Source organism: Athalia rosae, chromosome 3, assembly GCF_917208135.1.
Source record: "Athalia rosae chromosome 3, iyAthRosa1.1, whole genome shotgun sequence".
NCBI classification, from domain to species: Eukaryota; Metazoa; Arthropoda; class Insecta; order Hymenoptera; family Athaliidae; genus Athalia; species Athalia rosae.
The window spans coordinates 19349713-19368315 of record NC_064028.1 but is presented as its reverse complement, the minus strand read 5'-3'; the positions used below and the strand labels follow the sequence as shown (position 1 = coordinate 19368315).

The 18603-nt window shown below is 44.9% G+C and overlaps 1 protein-coding gene across 5 annotated transcripts in view; it reads left to right on the top strand.

The window, feature by feature from the left end:
• The window catches only part of LOC105689920 (LIM/homeobox protein Lhx9), a 153729-nt gene that overhangs the window by 117248 nt on the left and 17878 nt on the right, over positions 1-18603 (top strand). For all 5 annotated transcript variants that reach the window (XM_020854513.2, XM_012407304.3, XM_048653259.1 and 2 more), the window contains 2 exons: positions 2915-3732; positions 6443-6651. In XM_020854513.2, coding sequence (XP_020710172.2) covers positions 3307-3732; positions 6443-6651 — 635 coding nt within the window. In that variant the 5' untranslated portion in view covers positions 2915-3306. The remainder of the gene's footprint in view (positions 1-2914; positions 3733-6442; positions 6652-18603) is intronic.

Sequence of the window (18603 nt, the reverse complement as noted above, 5' to 3'; positions counted from 1 at the left end):
TTAAATATGGAATGCCCGTATGGCTTGTGGAGAGTTCCTTCTTTTATTTATTTCTTTTTTTTTGTCAATCTTCCCTTTCGTTTTCTAACGAATAGAGACGGGAACAAAGGGTCAAAGATCGCGGCGAGCACGGGGGGAGTAGAGGGAGGTAGTGTAAGCGTATACGCGGGATAAATTTTTGTGGTCGTGAGACTCCCGATCCTGATCCTGATTTTTTTTTTTTTCTCTTTTTCTTTCTTTTTTCACGGAGGGGGAAACTGTTGCACCGTGTTATCCCGTTGCGCGATGTGGTACGTATTAAAGAAATAAAAGAGAAAAAAAAGAAAAAAAAAAAAAACGAAGAAAATGAAAAACGAAGGAAGAAAAAATGAAGAGTAAAAAATAAAAAATCTATAATAAGGATCGCAGTGTTGTTTGTGTGTAGGCTCCGGTAATAATAAGTCATGGGATAACCGAAGGGATAATAACCGACGAAACAAAACCCCGAAGAGTTGCGGAACGATGGAAAAAGAGTAGGAGAAGGAAGAGGAAAGAGAAGGAAGAATAAAGGGGATGGGGATGGGGGATGGGGGATGCGCAGGGGGGGGGGGGGATGGGGGGAGTTGAAGAGGGGCGACCCAAAAATAATCTAATTATTACGAAAAACGATTATAGTAATTAGAGAGACTCTGGCGCCCGACTTCTTCGTCTTTTAGCTCTCTTGGGATGTTACGGACGGGGATTTCTCTTACATGCGCGCCCCGGTACCGTTTATACCTATACGTGTATATCCTATCCGATCATCTTCGCGGTGTGTTTGTGTTTCTTTTCCTTCACTTCTTAGCCTTTGGCTTTCTTATGCCGTACCAAAGGAACACGTGCGCGGCAAACGCTATTAGAAGAGTAAAATTAAAAGGCGTATTTCTTAAGATCGTTTCGGGGAATCGTCGAAAAGGAATCGAGGAATATATACAAGATATGATTATAGGAATTATACGGCGTATACTCCATATACGCGGGGAGACCGCGAACGCGTCGTCTCAGCATCGGAGGTATACGGAAACTGTTGCCTTTTTTTTTTTCCCTTCCATCTTCTTCTGAAATATATACCCATATTTTGACAGACGAGAAAATTATATTCCATCGTTATAACACCGTGTAACGTACCCCGCACGACGGTTGAAGAACGTTTGGAAGATTTTTTTTTTTTTTTTTTTCTGCTCTCAATTTTCGAATTGAAAGAAATCATTTCACGAATCCTCGGCAATTTAGCCGTACATCACAGGTGCGCGATGATGGTAAATTACAAATAGTTTGACGGAAATTAGCCTCGGGGGGGGGGGGGGGGGGGGGGGGGGGGGTAGTTAAAATCCCTTCGCGAATAACGTTATCCTGCGCAGTGTTGTTATTTCTATGTACAGTTAGGTATACATGTACGTATATCCAAACGTTTTCGTACCATAGACCGTGTGGTAGTTAGTGACATAGCTATTATAGAATACTACGAAACGGTATAAAATTACTGCGACCATACAATAAAACCAGCGGGGGTAATTAACAATTAACAATGAAATTAGCAATTAGCGCCTTGGGCTTAATTGGATGTGCAGCAGATGCCAGGTACGGTGACTTAATGGTTTTAGGTTTAGGGACGAACCCGGCTATGGCAACGCAACCTGGGATGTGTGGTATATACGGACCTACCCCGTATGTCCTTACGTACGATACGCCTTCCCCCCGTCGCCCCCCCCTCGGGCTTTTGTACTCCGGCACTTATGCCCTGCGTACCTATAATAGAAATTAAAATAAAATGACGGAAACCTCACGGTTTCCGAGTCTTTTCTTGTTTGTTGCCACCCGTTGGGCAGTCCTTAAGACGGTATTTGTACCTACTTACCTACCTGGAAGTAAAGAAAGAAAGAAAAAAAAGAAAAAGGAAAAATTGTACATTATATTACGAGGGAAAATTGAGAACCAGATAGAAATGACAGGTAACTAACGAACCGTGCCATTCGAAACCGAGCGATATAATCCTCTTTGCACGATTTTACCACTAGTATTACCGCGGGTTATACCGTATGTTTTAACTATGTGCGTGTATATGGGACTGAGGTAGGTACACCGCCGTAGGTATATACCGGTAACTAACCTGCATTGAAATGCTAATCTTATTGTTAAACGAGCCTACAAAGCCAAAAATTGAAAAGGACAATCCAAAGTTTACGAAACTTTCTTAAAATCAAATTCTTCATTCGACGGACTATAGATTTTGCGGTGACCCTTGATTAACGGGAATAGAAATTTCCAATTACCGCGACGAATTCTCTCTCCTCGATAATAGAAATTTTTTCAACGTAACATCGAACGAAGTGGAAACGGTTTCGAAGACTGTTGGAAGTGCAATTTTCCACATGATTTTTGGGATGGATCGATTCCGCGCTCTCTACGAACCAATTTTCGGGGTCGATCCAAAGGCAGAAGAAGAGAGAATCCGACCAACCCTCCCACTCGTGCACCTCGGTCTTCGCCCTGTCCGCCTACCGACCTCCCCCTCGGTCTTACGACGTAACGGCCTATTTCCTAAACAACAACAATTTAACCAAAATTAGATTTTCCATTGAATGCTCCGCTCTTCCCCCTACACGTACCCTGCCAAGAACTCCACGAGCTTCCTCCTCCTCCTCCTCCTCCTCCTCCCCTACATTATACTCCCACAATAAAGAGAGGGTGGTATAATTAAAACAATAGAATGCTTAATTAGAAGGAGTATAGGAAGTCCTCTGGGGTTTGTTCATATCTACCTATATACGTATAACGTATAACGTGTACTCGGCAACAAAGAGAATCTCTCACCGCATAGACGAAAATAAAAATGCAAAACGTACCAAAGTTGGGTGGACTTTTTTTTTTCTCATCCATCTTTCTCTCGTTGCAGATTCTCTTAGACGGGTACTCGCACGCCGTTCCCGTTCAGCGGGACACCGTCATCGACGAACGTCGACGATCTACGAACGTGAAGAGGATACAGAATTTTCGAATATAAACTGGGCGTAATAATAATCGTCCGGTCTGAATACCGCCCGACGACGATTACCGCTTCGTTTAAGAGGAAAAAGCGAAAGAAAAAGAAGAAGAAGAAGAAAAAAAAAAATAAATAACAAGAGTGTCGATAATCAACTACGATCAACATACCGCGCAAACATTATCACCGTAGAGTCTATTTTTTAGACTCGCGGTCTTCGATAAACTTTCGCACGAAAATTGGTCGGTGGGCTTCCGCGGCCCACCTTAAAACTCGTCAAGCTGGCTAGCGCTCTGACGGCCGGTATGAACCCCCACCACCCTGGCCATCCGGGACATCAAGGTCACCCAGGTCATCCAAGTCATCCGGCGGCCTATCCTCACCACCAATCGTTGTCGAGCAGTCCTCATCATCCGGGACCCGGCAACGCGCATCATGGATACACTCCCAGCGGTGGAGGGGGCGGCGGCGGCGGCAGCGGGGGAGGGGGTCCCACCACTACCCCCGATCTCCCGAGTCCTCATTCGCCGTCCCACGGGGCACCCTCCGACCCCGGAGCGCCTTACACCACCCTAACCGGTAGCCAAGGTATGCCGAGTAACGGGCATCACCACGGGGCGGGGGGTGGAATGATAAGGGAACATCCGCATCACCCCGGACATCCCCACCCCCATCATCCGGGACATCCGGCTTACCCGCCCGTTAATCACAACAACAATTGCACGTTAAAGGTGAGTTTTATCAGCGTTCTTCTCTGTCCGTTTGCGTTACGTGCGATAATTTTATGGAGTGTTCTTTCTTTTTCTTTTTTGGTCTTTTTGTCGTTTCGAGTTGGTTTTTTTTTTTTCTCAGCGCTTTTATTAAGGTCCGATAGGTTCGTTTTTTATCGGCGGATCAAGTTTTATCAGAAAAAGTTTGAACGGGGGGTCAGAATTGGTTGAAAATGGAAGTTTAAATGGTGAATAGACGGTCTAACGAACCCGTAAATGAACTCCATTTGGTCCGTATATCATAGTCACGTAGGAACTCCGAGCGGGGATCATCTTCACGGAGTCTTTAATACACCCACACGCGCGCGCTCTACAAGCCATCGAATCTTTCTCACCTTTTCTCTTTCGAAGGTACACGCGGGTTTTGCAAAATAGTGTTCGACAATTAACAACGATGAAGTTGGTATTCCTTTTCCACGGTTTTCAAGAGTTACAGTCCACCGATTGGTCTCTGCGTTGGCGCGTACATACGCATGTATACCGTTACACATACCCGTATAGGTGTACGTGTATACATATATTATGTACCATTGAGTATATAGTTATTATAGTCCGAGCTGTACGAACGACCCTTAGCTGCTGCTTGCTTAGCTTGGGCATTGAACGTTCAACAATATCCCCATTTAACTGGGACCACCATAGGAAACCCTGCATGGGTATGGTCTGTAACCATGCCGGAATAATTGAATAGAGTCTCTCCTCTCTAAGCTACACGGTTGTAGCGACGGTCGCAGTTGTAGTGGTAATGATGGGTTCCTTGGGTCCTTAAACATTTACGTCCCTACCACCGGGTTCATCCGGGGCCCTTTACCCCGCGTCGCCTCTTTTCCTTCGCCTCTGCCTCTGCCTCTGCCTCTGCCTCTGCCACGGTGGAAGATATCGTTGAATGCCACTTACACACCCGTACCAGTTTCTACGTGGTGGTGGTGGTGGTGGTGGTGGTGGTTCGTGTACGTTCATGGGAACGGGGCCCTTTCCACCGACTGGCTGGAACCGCACACAACCGTCAAACACACAGAACCTCTCTTCTTACCAAGACCCCACCACTGGAACGGGTCGGTCTTTCCCCCCTTTTCCCTCCCCTCGTTCCCCTCACCTTACCTCCCCTCACCCCCCTCGATATCCCCCACCATTAACCCAACACCCGAAGGACCCTCGGGGCATTCGGGCCCAAAGCACTCGCTTTCCAACCAGTTGGGGCCTGCCTTTCGATGAGGCAGGTTGTTAGCCGATCGAAATAGCTGTTTTGTTTCCCGTAATCGAACGGAATCGATGTACGCGAATCTTTGCGCAGGGTATTCAGTTTCCGGTGTTCCGATGTAGATATACAGAGCAAAAAAAGATATTCCGTTCATTTGCTCGACAGTTGCGCTCGAGTTGGAAGCTGCTTTTTTAAAACTCGTATCCTTGGTTTCTTTTGGTTGTTCGGTTCCGTATTGCGGTATAAAGAAGAGCAAGTTGTTGCACTACTCGTGTACACCAGTCATGGATTTTATAGTGTTAAAATAATGCCTTCGAAGGTAGTGAGTGAGTCTCGTAAAGCAGCGGTGGCTTGATGATGCTGTAACGGTGCTGTTGCTGTTGCTGCTGCTGCTGCTGCTGCTGCTGCTGCTGTTCTTAACTGCTGGACCAAACGATCTCACAAGCCTCTTTCGTAAGAGGTCTATTCTTTCCAACTGTTATGTAAAGAAAGTATAAAGCGACAAGGATATTCGAATCTCCGTTCAGCTGGATTCGACTGAAAAAACCGTGAAGCGATCATTTTTATTTATTTATTTTGTTTTGTTTTGTTTTGTTTATTATCGACGGGGTGTGCATACTTGTGCGGAGTGGTGAACATATTATCATCGTTCCAATCGGTGATATTCTCAACAAGTTCGGTAAAGTTCAGTGACGAGATATACGTGCCACCGTATCTCCGTGTACGTTCGTAATTATCTCTGTATTAACAAAGTGGTGTTAAATTACGCATGTGGATACAACGTCGCCATGGAGGTTCATAATCAGTATCACATCAGTGCGATTACCACTAGGATGAATCACATGAAGTGTTTCCCCGGCGATAAAATTGTAAAAGTAATAACACACTCTTATTATTCGTTCACATCGCCGTTTCATAGTCCTTCTTACGTTTTCTTTTCGAATCGCAACGTTATCCGGGTCGAATTTTTCACCTACTTCTCCATTTTCGTCGTTTCACGTTATTAAGTTCCACGCTTATTTACTCCGACCAATACCGCGCCACTGTAACCGCCGATATTGCTCCTCGTTGGTTACTTCGCTCGAACCACAATCGTTTGCGAAAGTTTCCGACGGACCTCGGAACGAGTCGGTGGAGCCGTGTTCGCTCGCTCACCTCGTGTTTTCTCAAAAGTTCTTCTTTCGTTTTTTTGTTTTCTTCACCTTTTCCAGTTTTTTTTTATTTCACGCAGGACTCGCGCCTACGTACGCTCAAAGTATGCGTACGTAGGCGCGTCGGTATTTTCACTCGAGAAAAACCGAGCGAATTATTCTCTCGATCCATTATAGCGAATCGTAGCGGTAAGATGATGAGTATGGAACGAATGAATCGTCGTTGCGCTGCTGTTTCGATGTTGTTTTCCACCGAGCGTTTGTCTTATCGTTGATTTTCTCACGAGGTGGTTTTTTTTTGTATTTCCAATGTTCACAGCAAGAGGGTGGTCCCGGTGGTCCTACCAGCGTTCAAGTGTGCGGTGGTTGCGGCGGTCGTATCGTCGAACGGTGGCTTTTGCACGCCGTTGACCAATACTGGCATCACGGATGCCTGAAATGTAACTGTTGCGGTGCAGCTCTGGCCGATATCGGCGTATCCTGTTTTTCCAAGGCTGGAATGATACTCTGCAAGACTGACTACACACGGTGAGTTTTGAAAAATTTTCATCAATGTCACACGCCCTCGACTTCCCACTTATAGCCCCCTCCCCCCTCCCCCCGCCCCGCCAATCCGCAGAAATAAGAAACGTCGCGTCTTCGTTCCGTTCGAACACATTTATCGCGCGCACGTATCGATCAGGGTATAGGATAATTGCCCGGGACCGGTCGTCCAAATTTAGAGGATTCTTCGGGGTCACAAAGTAATTTAATGAGAAACAGACGACGCTGACTTAGTTAAGTCCGTGGAGCCCGGAATAGATCGACGCGCGGAACGTCAGTCTCTCCGTTTCGTTCGTTCGTTCGTTCGTTCGTTCGTTTCTTCCTACCATCCTTTGCCGTCCATTCGTGCAACTGTTTGGTACCGTCCGAATGTCTCTCCTTCCTACTCCGTCTGTCTTTTCGTCCGTCCGTCCGTCCGTCCGCCCGTCCGCCCGTCTGTCTCTACGTCTGTCTCCTAACTAGCGGCCTTTTTAAGACTCCGCTAAGGGCCAATTATCAGTCGCTATATACCTCGTGGACACATGTAAGCGTTTGTACGTATACCGGGTATACACGTGTACTGTACGCGGGTATACGTGCGTGCACACGCGCGCCCATCGTGTGTGCGCGCGTACGCACGATCTTTTTACCCTAAAATTCTCATCTAATTAGAAACGCGTTCCCGCGTACCGAAAATCTTCTCATATACTCGCAAGAGCGCGGTGCGAGTTGTTCGTCGCCAATTCGAAGACGATGAAACAGATTATGAGAAAAGAGGAAAGAAGGAATGAAAGAAAACGACAACAAAGCCAAACAGAATGAAACGAAATAATGAATAAATATCGCCGAAAATCTATGTATTCTTTTGGAATACCAATCGCGAGTCTTCCACGAGAATCGACGGAGAATTTTATTGTGAGGGCAAAAGAAGGAATAATCAAAGCTTTTTCTCTAAAACTAACTCGTCCCATCTAAACTGACATTGGTCGTGGGTATATGTAGGTAGGTAGGTAGGTAGATGGGTATGTACGGTGTACGTATGTATGGATGTATACGTATTACATATACATGTATATGTATATATATATATATATCTAGTCAAATGACGCACCCTGCAACGTCAAGCCCAATCATGTTGATTCAACAAAGTACGTAGCAAATTGGTGAAATTTGGTATTCGTCCAGAGCGGCGCGTGGGTGGCTACGTGGGTGGTTGAAGGGGGGTGGCGAAGGAGGTGGAAAAGGGGAACCTGGAAACGGTCTGATTGCACATCTAGGCCAAACCGACGCGTTCTATCTCTTCTTCTTCTCTCCGCGATTCTCCTCCTGCTAGTAGCCCGACTCTCTCCCTCTCTCTCTCTCTCTCTCTCCTCTCTGTATACGCGTATATACATGTATACACTTATATATATATATACACATGTATATAAACGAGAAACGGTGCGATCCAGCGGAAAGTCGGGCACTGATTGGCCGTTCGTAGTTGGTAGCGGTGGGCGGAACCCGATGGTTTGTCCATGGAATATGCGGGGCAGAGAGGAGTAGGGTGGGTGGGAGTGATTGGACGCATCCCCGGTGATTGTGGCACCCCTTCGCCACCCGTCTTCTTCCTTTTCCCCGCATTCGGTTCCCCACATCGTTCCCGATGCCGCTCCCTGCGCTGTACGCCTGTACCCCCGCGCGTTTTGCCGAAGTTCCCCCTTTCCCCCTTTCCTCCCCCCCCGATCCTCATCCTCGTCCTCATCCTCTTCTTCTTCGTCGCTCCTTTTTCTCCTTCCTCTCGCCGATCCTCATCCTCCTCCGGTTTATCCTCCTTCTACCTTTTTCCCGTACCGCGGCTCGACTCTCTCTACTCGGTACGTCACCCCCTACGTGGCTGTAAATCGAGTTTACCCTCTTGCCGGCGGAGCGCAGCCCTTCAATCAAACTGATTGAAACATTTCTTGAATTCAAAAGAAACGACAGTCGCATGGTGTAGGTATACCTACGAAAACCAACCCCCCGACACCCCGTCACCCCGTCGCCCCCCTCCTCGTTCTAGACATTTTTACCCCCTTCCCTGCACCATGCTTTCCTATATATGTATGTATATCGTGGTAACTATATACCCACATTTATGTGTATGAATTCTCTCCCTCTCTCTCTCGTTATGGGACGTACGCGCGAGGTATGACGAGACATTCGGTGGTATATACGTGTGCAAAGAGAGAGAACTGAGGCTGTAGACGGGCCAACAGACGGAGGCGTCGCGCCGCCATTAGCGTCGTGGTCAAATATTGATACGGTGGTACCCTCTCCCCTCTCCCCCCCCTCCACCCTCCAGCTGATCATCGAGGGTAGGAAAATCGTTCAAATCGTTGGAACGCGAGCCACTCTGGCAAAGTAACGTCGCCGTCGCCGTTGCTGGTGTATGCGATTGAAAAACATGCCGTCCATTTCAGTAATGCGAAATACGAGCCCGATAATAGAAATTATTGTATTACACTATTTTGTTTTTCTTGTATTTTTTTTATCGTTTTCCGACGTGCGAAGTCTTATCTCGACTACCTGCACATTGTCTTCACATGCGACCGGTTGACTAACGGTAATTCACGACGCGTGTTATTAATGATCGCGTGAAATTTTCAGCGACTATAGAAAATTTTTCAACATTATTGGGGTACTTCGAAAAAGGAAAAGAGCAAAAAGAAAATGATAAAAAACAAGCAAATCGAAGACATATCCTTCTTACTGTATATCCGACTAAATGTAGATATATAGCAACGAGGGTAGCGAATTTTTTTTTGTGCATCGGTGGAGTTGGAAAATTTGTAGAGATTTCACGTAGTCCGTTACAGTGGATTTTACTACAATATGTGACTCGGCGAATTGCTCGGGGGTGAAACTGGGGTGAGGGAGGGGGGAGAGGGGGGGGAGGACTGGTCGCAGTTTACGAAACGATAAGGACTTCGTTATGGGGTTGCCTTTGAAGTTCGTCGCGTGTTGCTCTCCGAGTAGACCGATATCTCGTAATATCTTACGCTGAGAACTTAATTACAACCCCCCCCCCCCCCCCCCCCCCCCCCCCCCCCCCCTGTTCGTTCTACTCCGGCCTTAATTCCCTTTCCACCGCAGCTCTTCTGATCGCCTCGCACGCCTCGCGCACGCGTATACCCCTTCTATATTGTTCCTCATATTTCATCCCCCCAACCACCTCCCCCGATCTTCTCTTCAATTCTCACTTTTTGGCTCATGCGAGGAACCGCGTTCGCTCCAACTGAATCCGAAGGAAATTACACGACCGCGATTACTGACGAATTCCCTCGTGCGTCGATGATTTTCAGCGATTTCCGCTCATTCACGAACCCCGACTGGAACGGTACCTACATTTTTTTCATCTAAATGTTTGCATCTCGGTTGGTATCGTTTTAACGACAAAGTTCAGGTTGGGTTATAGGTACTGTTTATTAAATGATATTTATATTTGGAAAAAAAAAAAGGGAGAAAATTAGATGATCGATCGCGTAATTAACAACGATATGTAGCGATGTAATGGATCTATTCCATCCATCCTTGTTTTCATTATGGTTGCTCGTTCTTCGTAGTGGAATTTGAGAGCTCGCATCGTACATTCGATACATGCGGTTTTCGATGGAGAATGAGCCGCGAAAGAATTAGAGGATACCATATTAGAGATGCAGTCATTGAAAATTACCAGCGATCCACCAGGAATCGAACTGATCGTCCGCGAATTTATTTCACAGTTTCTTCGTTCACTTCCAATAACAGTTGCATTCGGTAGAAATCACCTAAGAGATCACTGAAAATTGTCAAAAATCAATCGCGATTTTTTGTGGTGTTTTTTTTTATTTATTTCTCACGGTATTGCTAGGCCATTCCTCGAGTGAACGGTACCTTGAATTCGTTCGTATCTCTTTCGTACATCGTGAATTTCTATTTCTATTTTTATTTCCGTCGAACCGATGGTTTGCTTTTCGATTTTATTTCACTTTTTTTTATCCCTCCCGATTTCAGTCAGAGTTCAAAAGGGTTTGAAATAATTATCCAATTGACGTAGACGCAAAAACGTTGCTTACGTGCGAAATCCGTTTGGAATACCCGGCTACCTGGCGCACCTTTTCGCATGTACGGTACAGTACAGGGTACAACGTTTCGCGATGTCCGTTAGCTTTTGATCGATTCGCACGTGCGAAGTGCAGCGCGGGTTGGATCAGATTTTCCCTCATTTCCCTCATTTACCTCATTTACCTCATTTTCCACATTCTCCTCACGTGGATCCGACTTTACTTGGTAACAGTTTTAATCCCCCCGGCTCGAACGATCCCTTGAAAGCATTTTGGTTTTAATTCATCTTCGTTCGGATCCCCCCCTTTTCCATCTACAACTTTACCACATGACGTTCGCGATGCTCGCCGCTGCTACCGGCGTAGGTATACATATAGCATCCATCCCTCAGTCAAACGAATCGATTCCTCTCTATTTGCCACCGCTGCTGCTGCTTCTACGTCTCCCTCTCCCCCCGCCCCCCATAATATTTGACTAACTTCGCGCGGATTATATCCTTTTTATTTATTCATTTATTCTTTATTTTCATTGATATACCGTTCGACTTTTTACCGTTTCCACGTACCTGCGAGTACCCTACCTATTTAATCGTGAGTTCTACTACGGCAATAATCTCACGTGAAGAACAGGCTTCTTTTTTTCTCGTAATTTTTCGTTCTCTCATTTATTACCGTAAATTGCGTGGACATTTTACTCAATTGCGTTATTTCATCCGTGGATTCATATCCGAATAGCGCGATGGACAATTTTCACGTATACACACGGTGTATAAGGTGATGGAATCGCGGGCTTTTTATTTTTATTTTTATTTTTTTTATTCATGTACCGTGTTTGTTGCATTTCGTTTTTCTCTCTTTCGAGCATTTTTCAATTAGCGAAAAACAAAGGACCCGCGGAGCACAGGAGAGGAGGAGGATGAGGAGAGAAGGTGGTGGTGGTGGTGATGGTGGTGGTGCAGTGCGATATAACTGCACCTGCAGTACCTCCCAGGAAGGAGAGGAGAATAGGGGGATAGAGAGGAGAGGCGACAAAGGAACAGCGGGAATAATTGCCAGCACCGTGTCAAAGTTTCAGCTCTTTTCTCCCCTTGCAGTTACTATCCCATACACCGCGTTAAGCTCGATTCTTCCTTTTTTTTAAACTCTTTTTTTATCTCTCCATTTTTTTTTTCACTTTTTTTTTTTTTTGGAATTTCAAAAAAAATTACCAACGGATTATCATCCGCATAGGTTGGCAAATACAACAATTATATGTGTACCCGGTTTTTTTTTCAATTTTTTTTTTTTTCCGTTTTCTCTCTCTCTCACACACTTATACTTTCACACACACACCGTAGAGCACTTTGCAGCTCGGTTTATTATCGTGACTGTTGTTATTGTTGGTTTTTTAACTCATCCTTTTTCGTCGCTCGGTACGTATATCGATGTAATTTAATTATACACGAGTCCGCGCGTTATCGTCACCACCGTCACGTGTACACGTATCACACACATAAGTATTATAAGTTGTAACGATGTACGGTACAATAATGCGGATGACTGTCCTCGTCCTCGTTGTCAAAGAATTTATTACATACGCGGTATAGTTATATATTTGAATATTTATATGTATATATATATTATATACGAACGCTATTACGCGGCGACAAATAATTTGCATCGACGCGTCGCGAGCAGCTGCAGTTTTAACGGACGTTTAATATGTATATTGAATATTGGACGTATTTTATACATATGTATCTGTTTAATTATTTACGTGTGTATATTATGTGCGATGATATTTCTATAATCTGCGTGCGCGTGTGTGTGTATATATATATATATATCGACGATTATTATGAGGTAACGTTTCACGATACGTGAACCATATTTAGCGATGTTGGTTTTCTTCCTGTCCCTGCTGCCCGTTTTCGCTCAATGCCGTCGAGAGAAAAGCTATTTCGAGCGAAGAAGTATAAAGATCAAAAGAAGACACAAATCACTTGGAAAGCTTAGATTTGTCAGAGACTATCCTACCAACCTTTTATTTGCTTGCGGATTAAGCTCTGTACCGTATATTTATCTCACCACTCTCTAACTTTCGTATTATCCGTATATTACATACATGTACGTGCGACTCGCGTATTTTATGTACTATAGTATAGACGCGTAGGAAAGTCAAAGAATGAAAATAGAAAAAGCATAGCGTGGAATCGCGTTATTACATTGGTCGGAACTCGATAATTTTTAATTCTCCGATCGATTGTATGTAAATTTCGAAAATGTTCGTCAAACTTTTCTCTTCGAATTTTGAGAAAAACTTCACTTTTGCACGTATTATAATTTTTCATTTTTTTCTTGTCTTGGATGTGATTTGTTCTAATTTTTTTTTTTTTTTTTAATCATCAAATTTACCGAGGTGACGGTAGATTTAATTCGAGTACTGGGCGACTATCTTTGTTCGGAGAGAACGTTTTGAAAAAATATGTTTTAATATCGAACGGTGATAATGATGATGGTCATAGTGGTAATAATAAGGAAAACGTCAGTTTTAATACGCCGTCAGTTCGTAGTTCGTATTCGTCGTCTTCGTCTTCGTTTCTTTGCGCGTCGTCGGTTGGATATTAGAAGGCGTTTATATATCCTAGCGATGACAGGTTCTTTGAGGGTAATAATAGCTAACGATAAACAAACCTTTTAATAACTTTATAAACACACATATCTGCATCTTTCCGCATCCACGATTTATTCGTTGATCTAATTTTCGAATCGCCCTTTTTTTATCGGACCACTCGCGCAACTTCGTGTATATAAATATAAATTACAGCGATACGCTCACGCATAATTCTAAATATGTTTGAAGAGAAAATTTCAATTCCTACCGAGTCACGATAACGTCGGGCGCGCATCGACGCGGTGAAAATCGCCGCGAAATTTTTGCGTTACAAACGAACGGAGAATCAGCGACGCTTTTCGGCGTCACGCGTGCTGCAGGATCATGTCTGGGAAGGGAACGTCGAATGGCGGAGGGCGGGCGGGCGGGCGGGAGGGAGAGAGGGGGGGAGGTAATTGGTATATCCCTGTCGTCAAAGGAACCTTTAATCAGTTTCACTAATGGCGTAATGGTCTCTATAGTTGTCTTTAACAATTCCCTACAGCTTCGAAGTTCACCCTCTTTTGTCAGTCACCCCGCAGCAGCTTTTACTCCCCCGTCGCCCCCCACCCTTCACCACTCTTAGCGTCAGTCTTTTCTTTTTCTTCTTCGCCAATTGAACGCTTCGTTATCCTCAAAATATCCTCGGCATCCACCGTTATCGTCGTCGTCGCCGCGACCACCACCACCACCACCGTCACCGTCCGCAGCAGCTCACACTTTTAACTAACTTCCAAACCACTCCCCGCATCTTCATATTTTTTTCTATCGTTTTTCTATTCTCCCCGAAAATTCTCCGAGAAGTAGAATTTTCGGGCGTACACAGGTATCAACTGAACGGCGGAAGGTAAATTTCCAATGTTTCCGATATCGGATCGATAAAACCGGACACGGGGTCGAGAAGGGTGCAGATCACACGGAAACACGTGTCTCTTTATTTTTACAAGCAAATGAAAGTGGCCGTACCATTGGAAATTTTCTCTACGTATAATTTTGACACTCGGCTCTGTCGACGAGTTACCGTGTATTTTTAAAATTTTATTTTATTTATTTTCGACACCTCCTCACCCCCAGCCCCCGCCCCCGCCTCCACCCCCGCCCCTGCCCACCACTTTTCGAACGACCGCGCTCCAAGGTATCGTTGTAAAAAATAACTGGAAAGAAAAATAAATTCCCCAGTTTTTACATCGTTTTCACCGCGATGGCTAACGGTGATATTTTTTCGTTCCATTTTATTTCTTCGCTCCTGCAGCGACGCGTGTTACAAATGTGTCTCGTTTAATTGTGCTGTTACAGGTAGAATTTAATTCCTCAGCGTCGATTTTCTCCACCAAACCAATAATACTCGATATCGCAACGAATTCTGTTATCTTTGTACTCCCCGAACTCTCTCTCCTCTCATGTCGGAGCGTCAAATTTTTTTTTTTTTTCTCTCTATTCCATTTAGTTTTTTTTTTTTTTTTTTTTTTTTTTTTTATTTTTGCGCGTGTGCCCGCGTATGCCGGGGAATGGTAGCGAGGGCGAATTTCGGTTTCGGTTTCAGTTTCGAATTCGGGTGCCCACGTTACGTTACGTTTCGTTTGTTACCTTTCGTTTCGTTCGCGAAACGCCGTTGAGTAGTAGACGACGCGTGCGTATGCGTTACAGTCGTACAGTGCGAGAGAAAGAGAGAGAAAAATAGAGAGAGAGAGAGAGAGAAGGTATCGCATCGTTTGAACGTAGGCACGTGTATGTATTCGGTGCGATTGGGAGAGCTTGAAAAAATATCATTTGTGCGAAAGGTTTCTTTTTTATTTTCGGTATCAAATATTTCCTCCTTTTTTCCTCTCTCGATCCTCCTCGGTTGTCTCGTTTCCTTTACTTCTTTTCTTCCTTCTCCTATACCGTGTACGTTCAATTTATACCATATACATATTCGCGACGACGATCAACCGTTAAAAAAAAAATTGAAAAAAAAAAAAAAAAAAAAAACCCACTTCACGCGTGGAAATGTAAGAATTAAAAAATGCTGCACCCCGTTTCTTCGGAAACACCGGAGACGTGCGATAACCCCGAAACGATCGGATATCGCAATACCCGGATTCCGCGCCGCGTTCGATTGATACCACATCGATCATCGACGAGAGAATAACAAATCTCTTTCTCCGTCCCCGTGTGACCGTGACAAATATGCGGTCATCGAAAGTGAGAAAAAACGTTGTACACTCTCGCGGTCCGTTTGCGCTGTAACACGTGTACATTTGTGTACGTACGATCGCGAAACGGGGACCGCATAGTAAAACAGCAATGAGAATTTTTTCGAATTGGTGCGGAGGAACGAGAGAGAGTGGAGGCAGCGAGGGGTGGGAGGGCGAGGGGGGATGCCGCGCGGCGACGTCGGGACGCCCCGAGATGCTGCGGGACGACCGACGGCGTGGCGACGCTGAAATCGAAAAGGAGGGTGAAAAGGGCGTTGGGACGGAGGCGAGGCAACCTAATAATCGCGATCAGCCGTCGCTTATGTGTGCGTAATATATCAAATTACGTTTGCATGCTCGGAATGATAAATGCCCTATACATATGTATATTTTATACATATACGTACGTACATGGTATGTATACGCCGTGGTCGGAATCTTCGACGTTATGGTATATACATACATATACACGTACGTGTACGGCATCGTATAGGTACGTATAAAAAGAAAAGAGAGAATACAACCCCGATAACGAAGAATCGTCTGCATGTACGTCGCCTATGTACACACATACGTATATTTACGCATGTGAGTAGCGAAAAAAAAAATATCTCGTTATCTTGCGACTTATTTTATCATCCGTTCCGTTCGTTCGTTCGTTGGTTTGTTAGTTTGTTAGTTCGTTAAATAATAATGATTTGTCGAAGTACGCAAAAATCAAATTTTACGCGTCGGGATCCGCGCGTCGCAGACACGGAGCTTGGCCGGGGATTCTTCTGAATTCCGTCGAAGATTGAATCGCGTATCGGAAACATAATTTATCGGAAATATTGTATTATATAAAGAGCAGTCGGTTGTTTTTTTTTTTTTTTTTTTTTTTTTCTCTCTTTTCCTTCTTTCTCTTCCCTTCGCTTCTTTCCGCCGATTCCTCCCTCCCCCTCCCCCTTACCTCCAACATCGCCCCGTGCGCTTGTTACACGGGTACACAGATGCGTCTCGCTTCGTCCGTGGTAATTGCTTATTAAATTTCTAGGGGTTGGGGTTCGGGGGCGATCGTTGTCGGGGAGGAAGTACGCTTCTCTCTCTCTCTCTCTCTCTCTCTCTCTCTCTCTCTCTCTCGCTTCGCTCGCGGGTGTACAAAGGCTGTATGTACAGCATATAATATGGTACAGTATAGAGTATATAGGCAGGGCAAGGAGGAGGAGGAGGAGGAGGCGTCGCGTAGGAGGATAAGGGAAGGGGGAAAATGAGGAAAAGAGAAAGGTCGGAGGGGGCGAGGGGGGAGGGGGGGAGGTAGTAGATGTCGGGCAGAATTGTTTTCCTGTTACCATGAAAATATGCCCGGGGATCTTGCTCGGGTAATTGGATTATTAATTAGATTGTTAATGAGACAGATTCTGCGTGAAAGGGGTTTCGCAAGAGGAACAAAGGACTTTGTAAGCTCTGCAAAGTCTTGGTAAACTTTGTTTTGCTCCATATATATATATACATACACGTACAGACTAAAAGTGTATACGTACAGGCGCACGCACACACACACACACACACACGTATATATTCAATAATATTCATACATAGCTAGGTATGCGCGCGATACGACGTACGGATATGTGGGCGTTAGGTACACCGGATACATCATCCTTAAAACATTTATCTACAAATGATATATATTGGACGATTTTTTTTCTCCCCACTCTCTGTCCTCTCTTCTTCTTCATTTTTACGCTCTCGGTTACCTACCCTCTTATTCCTCGATATCTTTCGCGATATAACTCGACGCGAGGAAGAGCAGGAGGAGGAGAGAGGAGGGAGGAGGGAGGAGGGAAAGAGGAAAAAACGAAGAGAGGACTCGAGAGCGAACGTGTAATGTATACAGGTATATCGGACAAACATACCTTTCGAATCAAAGTAGGGTGTTAAGGTCCTTTTAACATGCAGATTGCCTTTAAAGACTCTTCTGTAAATTCCTCGAACCACGATTGGACGATTATTTAATGCCGTCGCCGTAATCATCGTCGTCATCGCCACCGCCGCGTCGTCGTGTATACGGTATAGCTGCGGCTTCTCGATACCCCACATCTCATAGTTTGCGCCCGCTCGGAATTGGAAGAGGCGGAAGGGCGTTCGATGTAAGAACGGAGGGGAATCTCTCTCCGTCTCTCTCTCTCTCTCTCTCTCCCTCCGCGAGCGGCAGCGGGCCAAAAGGTACCTCGTTCCTCCCCTCGCGTCTTTCTTCTTAATTTCTTTACTCCTCTTCGAAAAAAAATACGAGAAAATTAATAGGTAATATCGGTCCCCCGAGGCAAACTCATCTGCGGGAGGACCCGCGTTTATGTATACATTATATATTGGCGCGTTGTGTATGTGACGCGCTCGTGAGATAGTTAGAAGAGAGGGTCGTGCGCGGCGCTCCGCGGTAGAATGTAGAGACGGAGAGAGAGGGAGAGAGAGGGAGAGAGAGGAGGCGTATTACCAACGTCGTGTGGCGGTGATCGTGGCAACGGCAACCCAATCGCATTTAATAGCACGAAATTACACCGAAATTTGATTTTAATTTACCTAACCGTCGAATTTATTCAAATTAGTTATGTATTCAAGCGCACATAAAAACATGTGCGCGCGTATAATACGTATATCCCATATGATTTACGTACACGGATTTATGTATAGCGGATATATGTGTATATACACGTACATACGTATAACCATATACGGGTGTAATGTACAGGTACTCGGCAAAGATTTAATGAGTTTTTCAAAGACTACCTGCATACCGGGAGTGAATCGTTGCATATACGCATGAATATATGTATACGCATTATTCACCTCCGTGATGTTAAAAAAGAAAAAAAAAAACGAAATTTACTCGATTGTTCTAGATCGTTACATTAAAGATTCTCTGTTGTACGGTTGTTTCGAAAATTGCTCCAGAAGCGCATCGTGTCGATACTCTTAACGAAGGATCAGAAAAGTTGACGAACGTTTTTTGCCCAGTCCCCCCAATCCTCCCGTCTTGCTGTCGAAACCTGCGACCATATCCTTCGGGAAGAATGTTATAAGAAACAAATGGAACAATCGAGAAAAT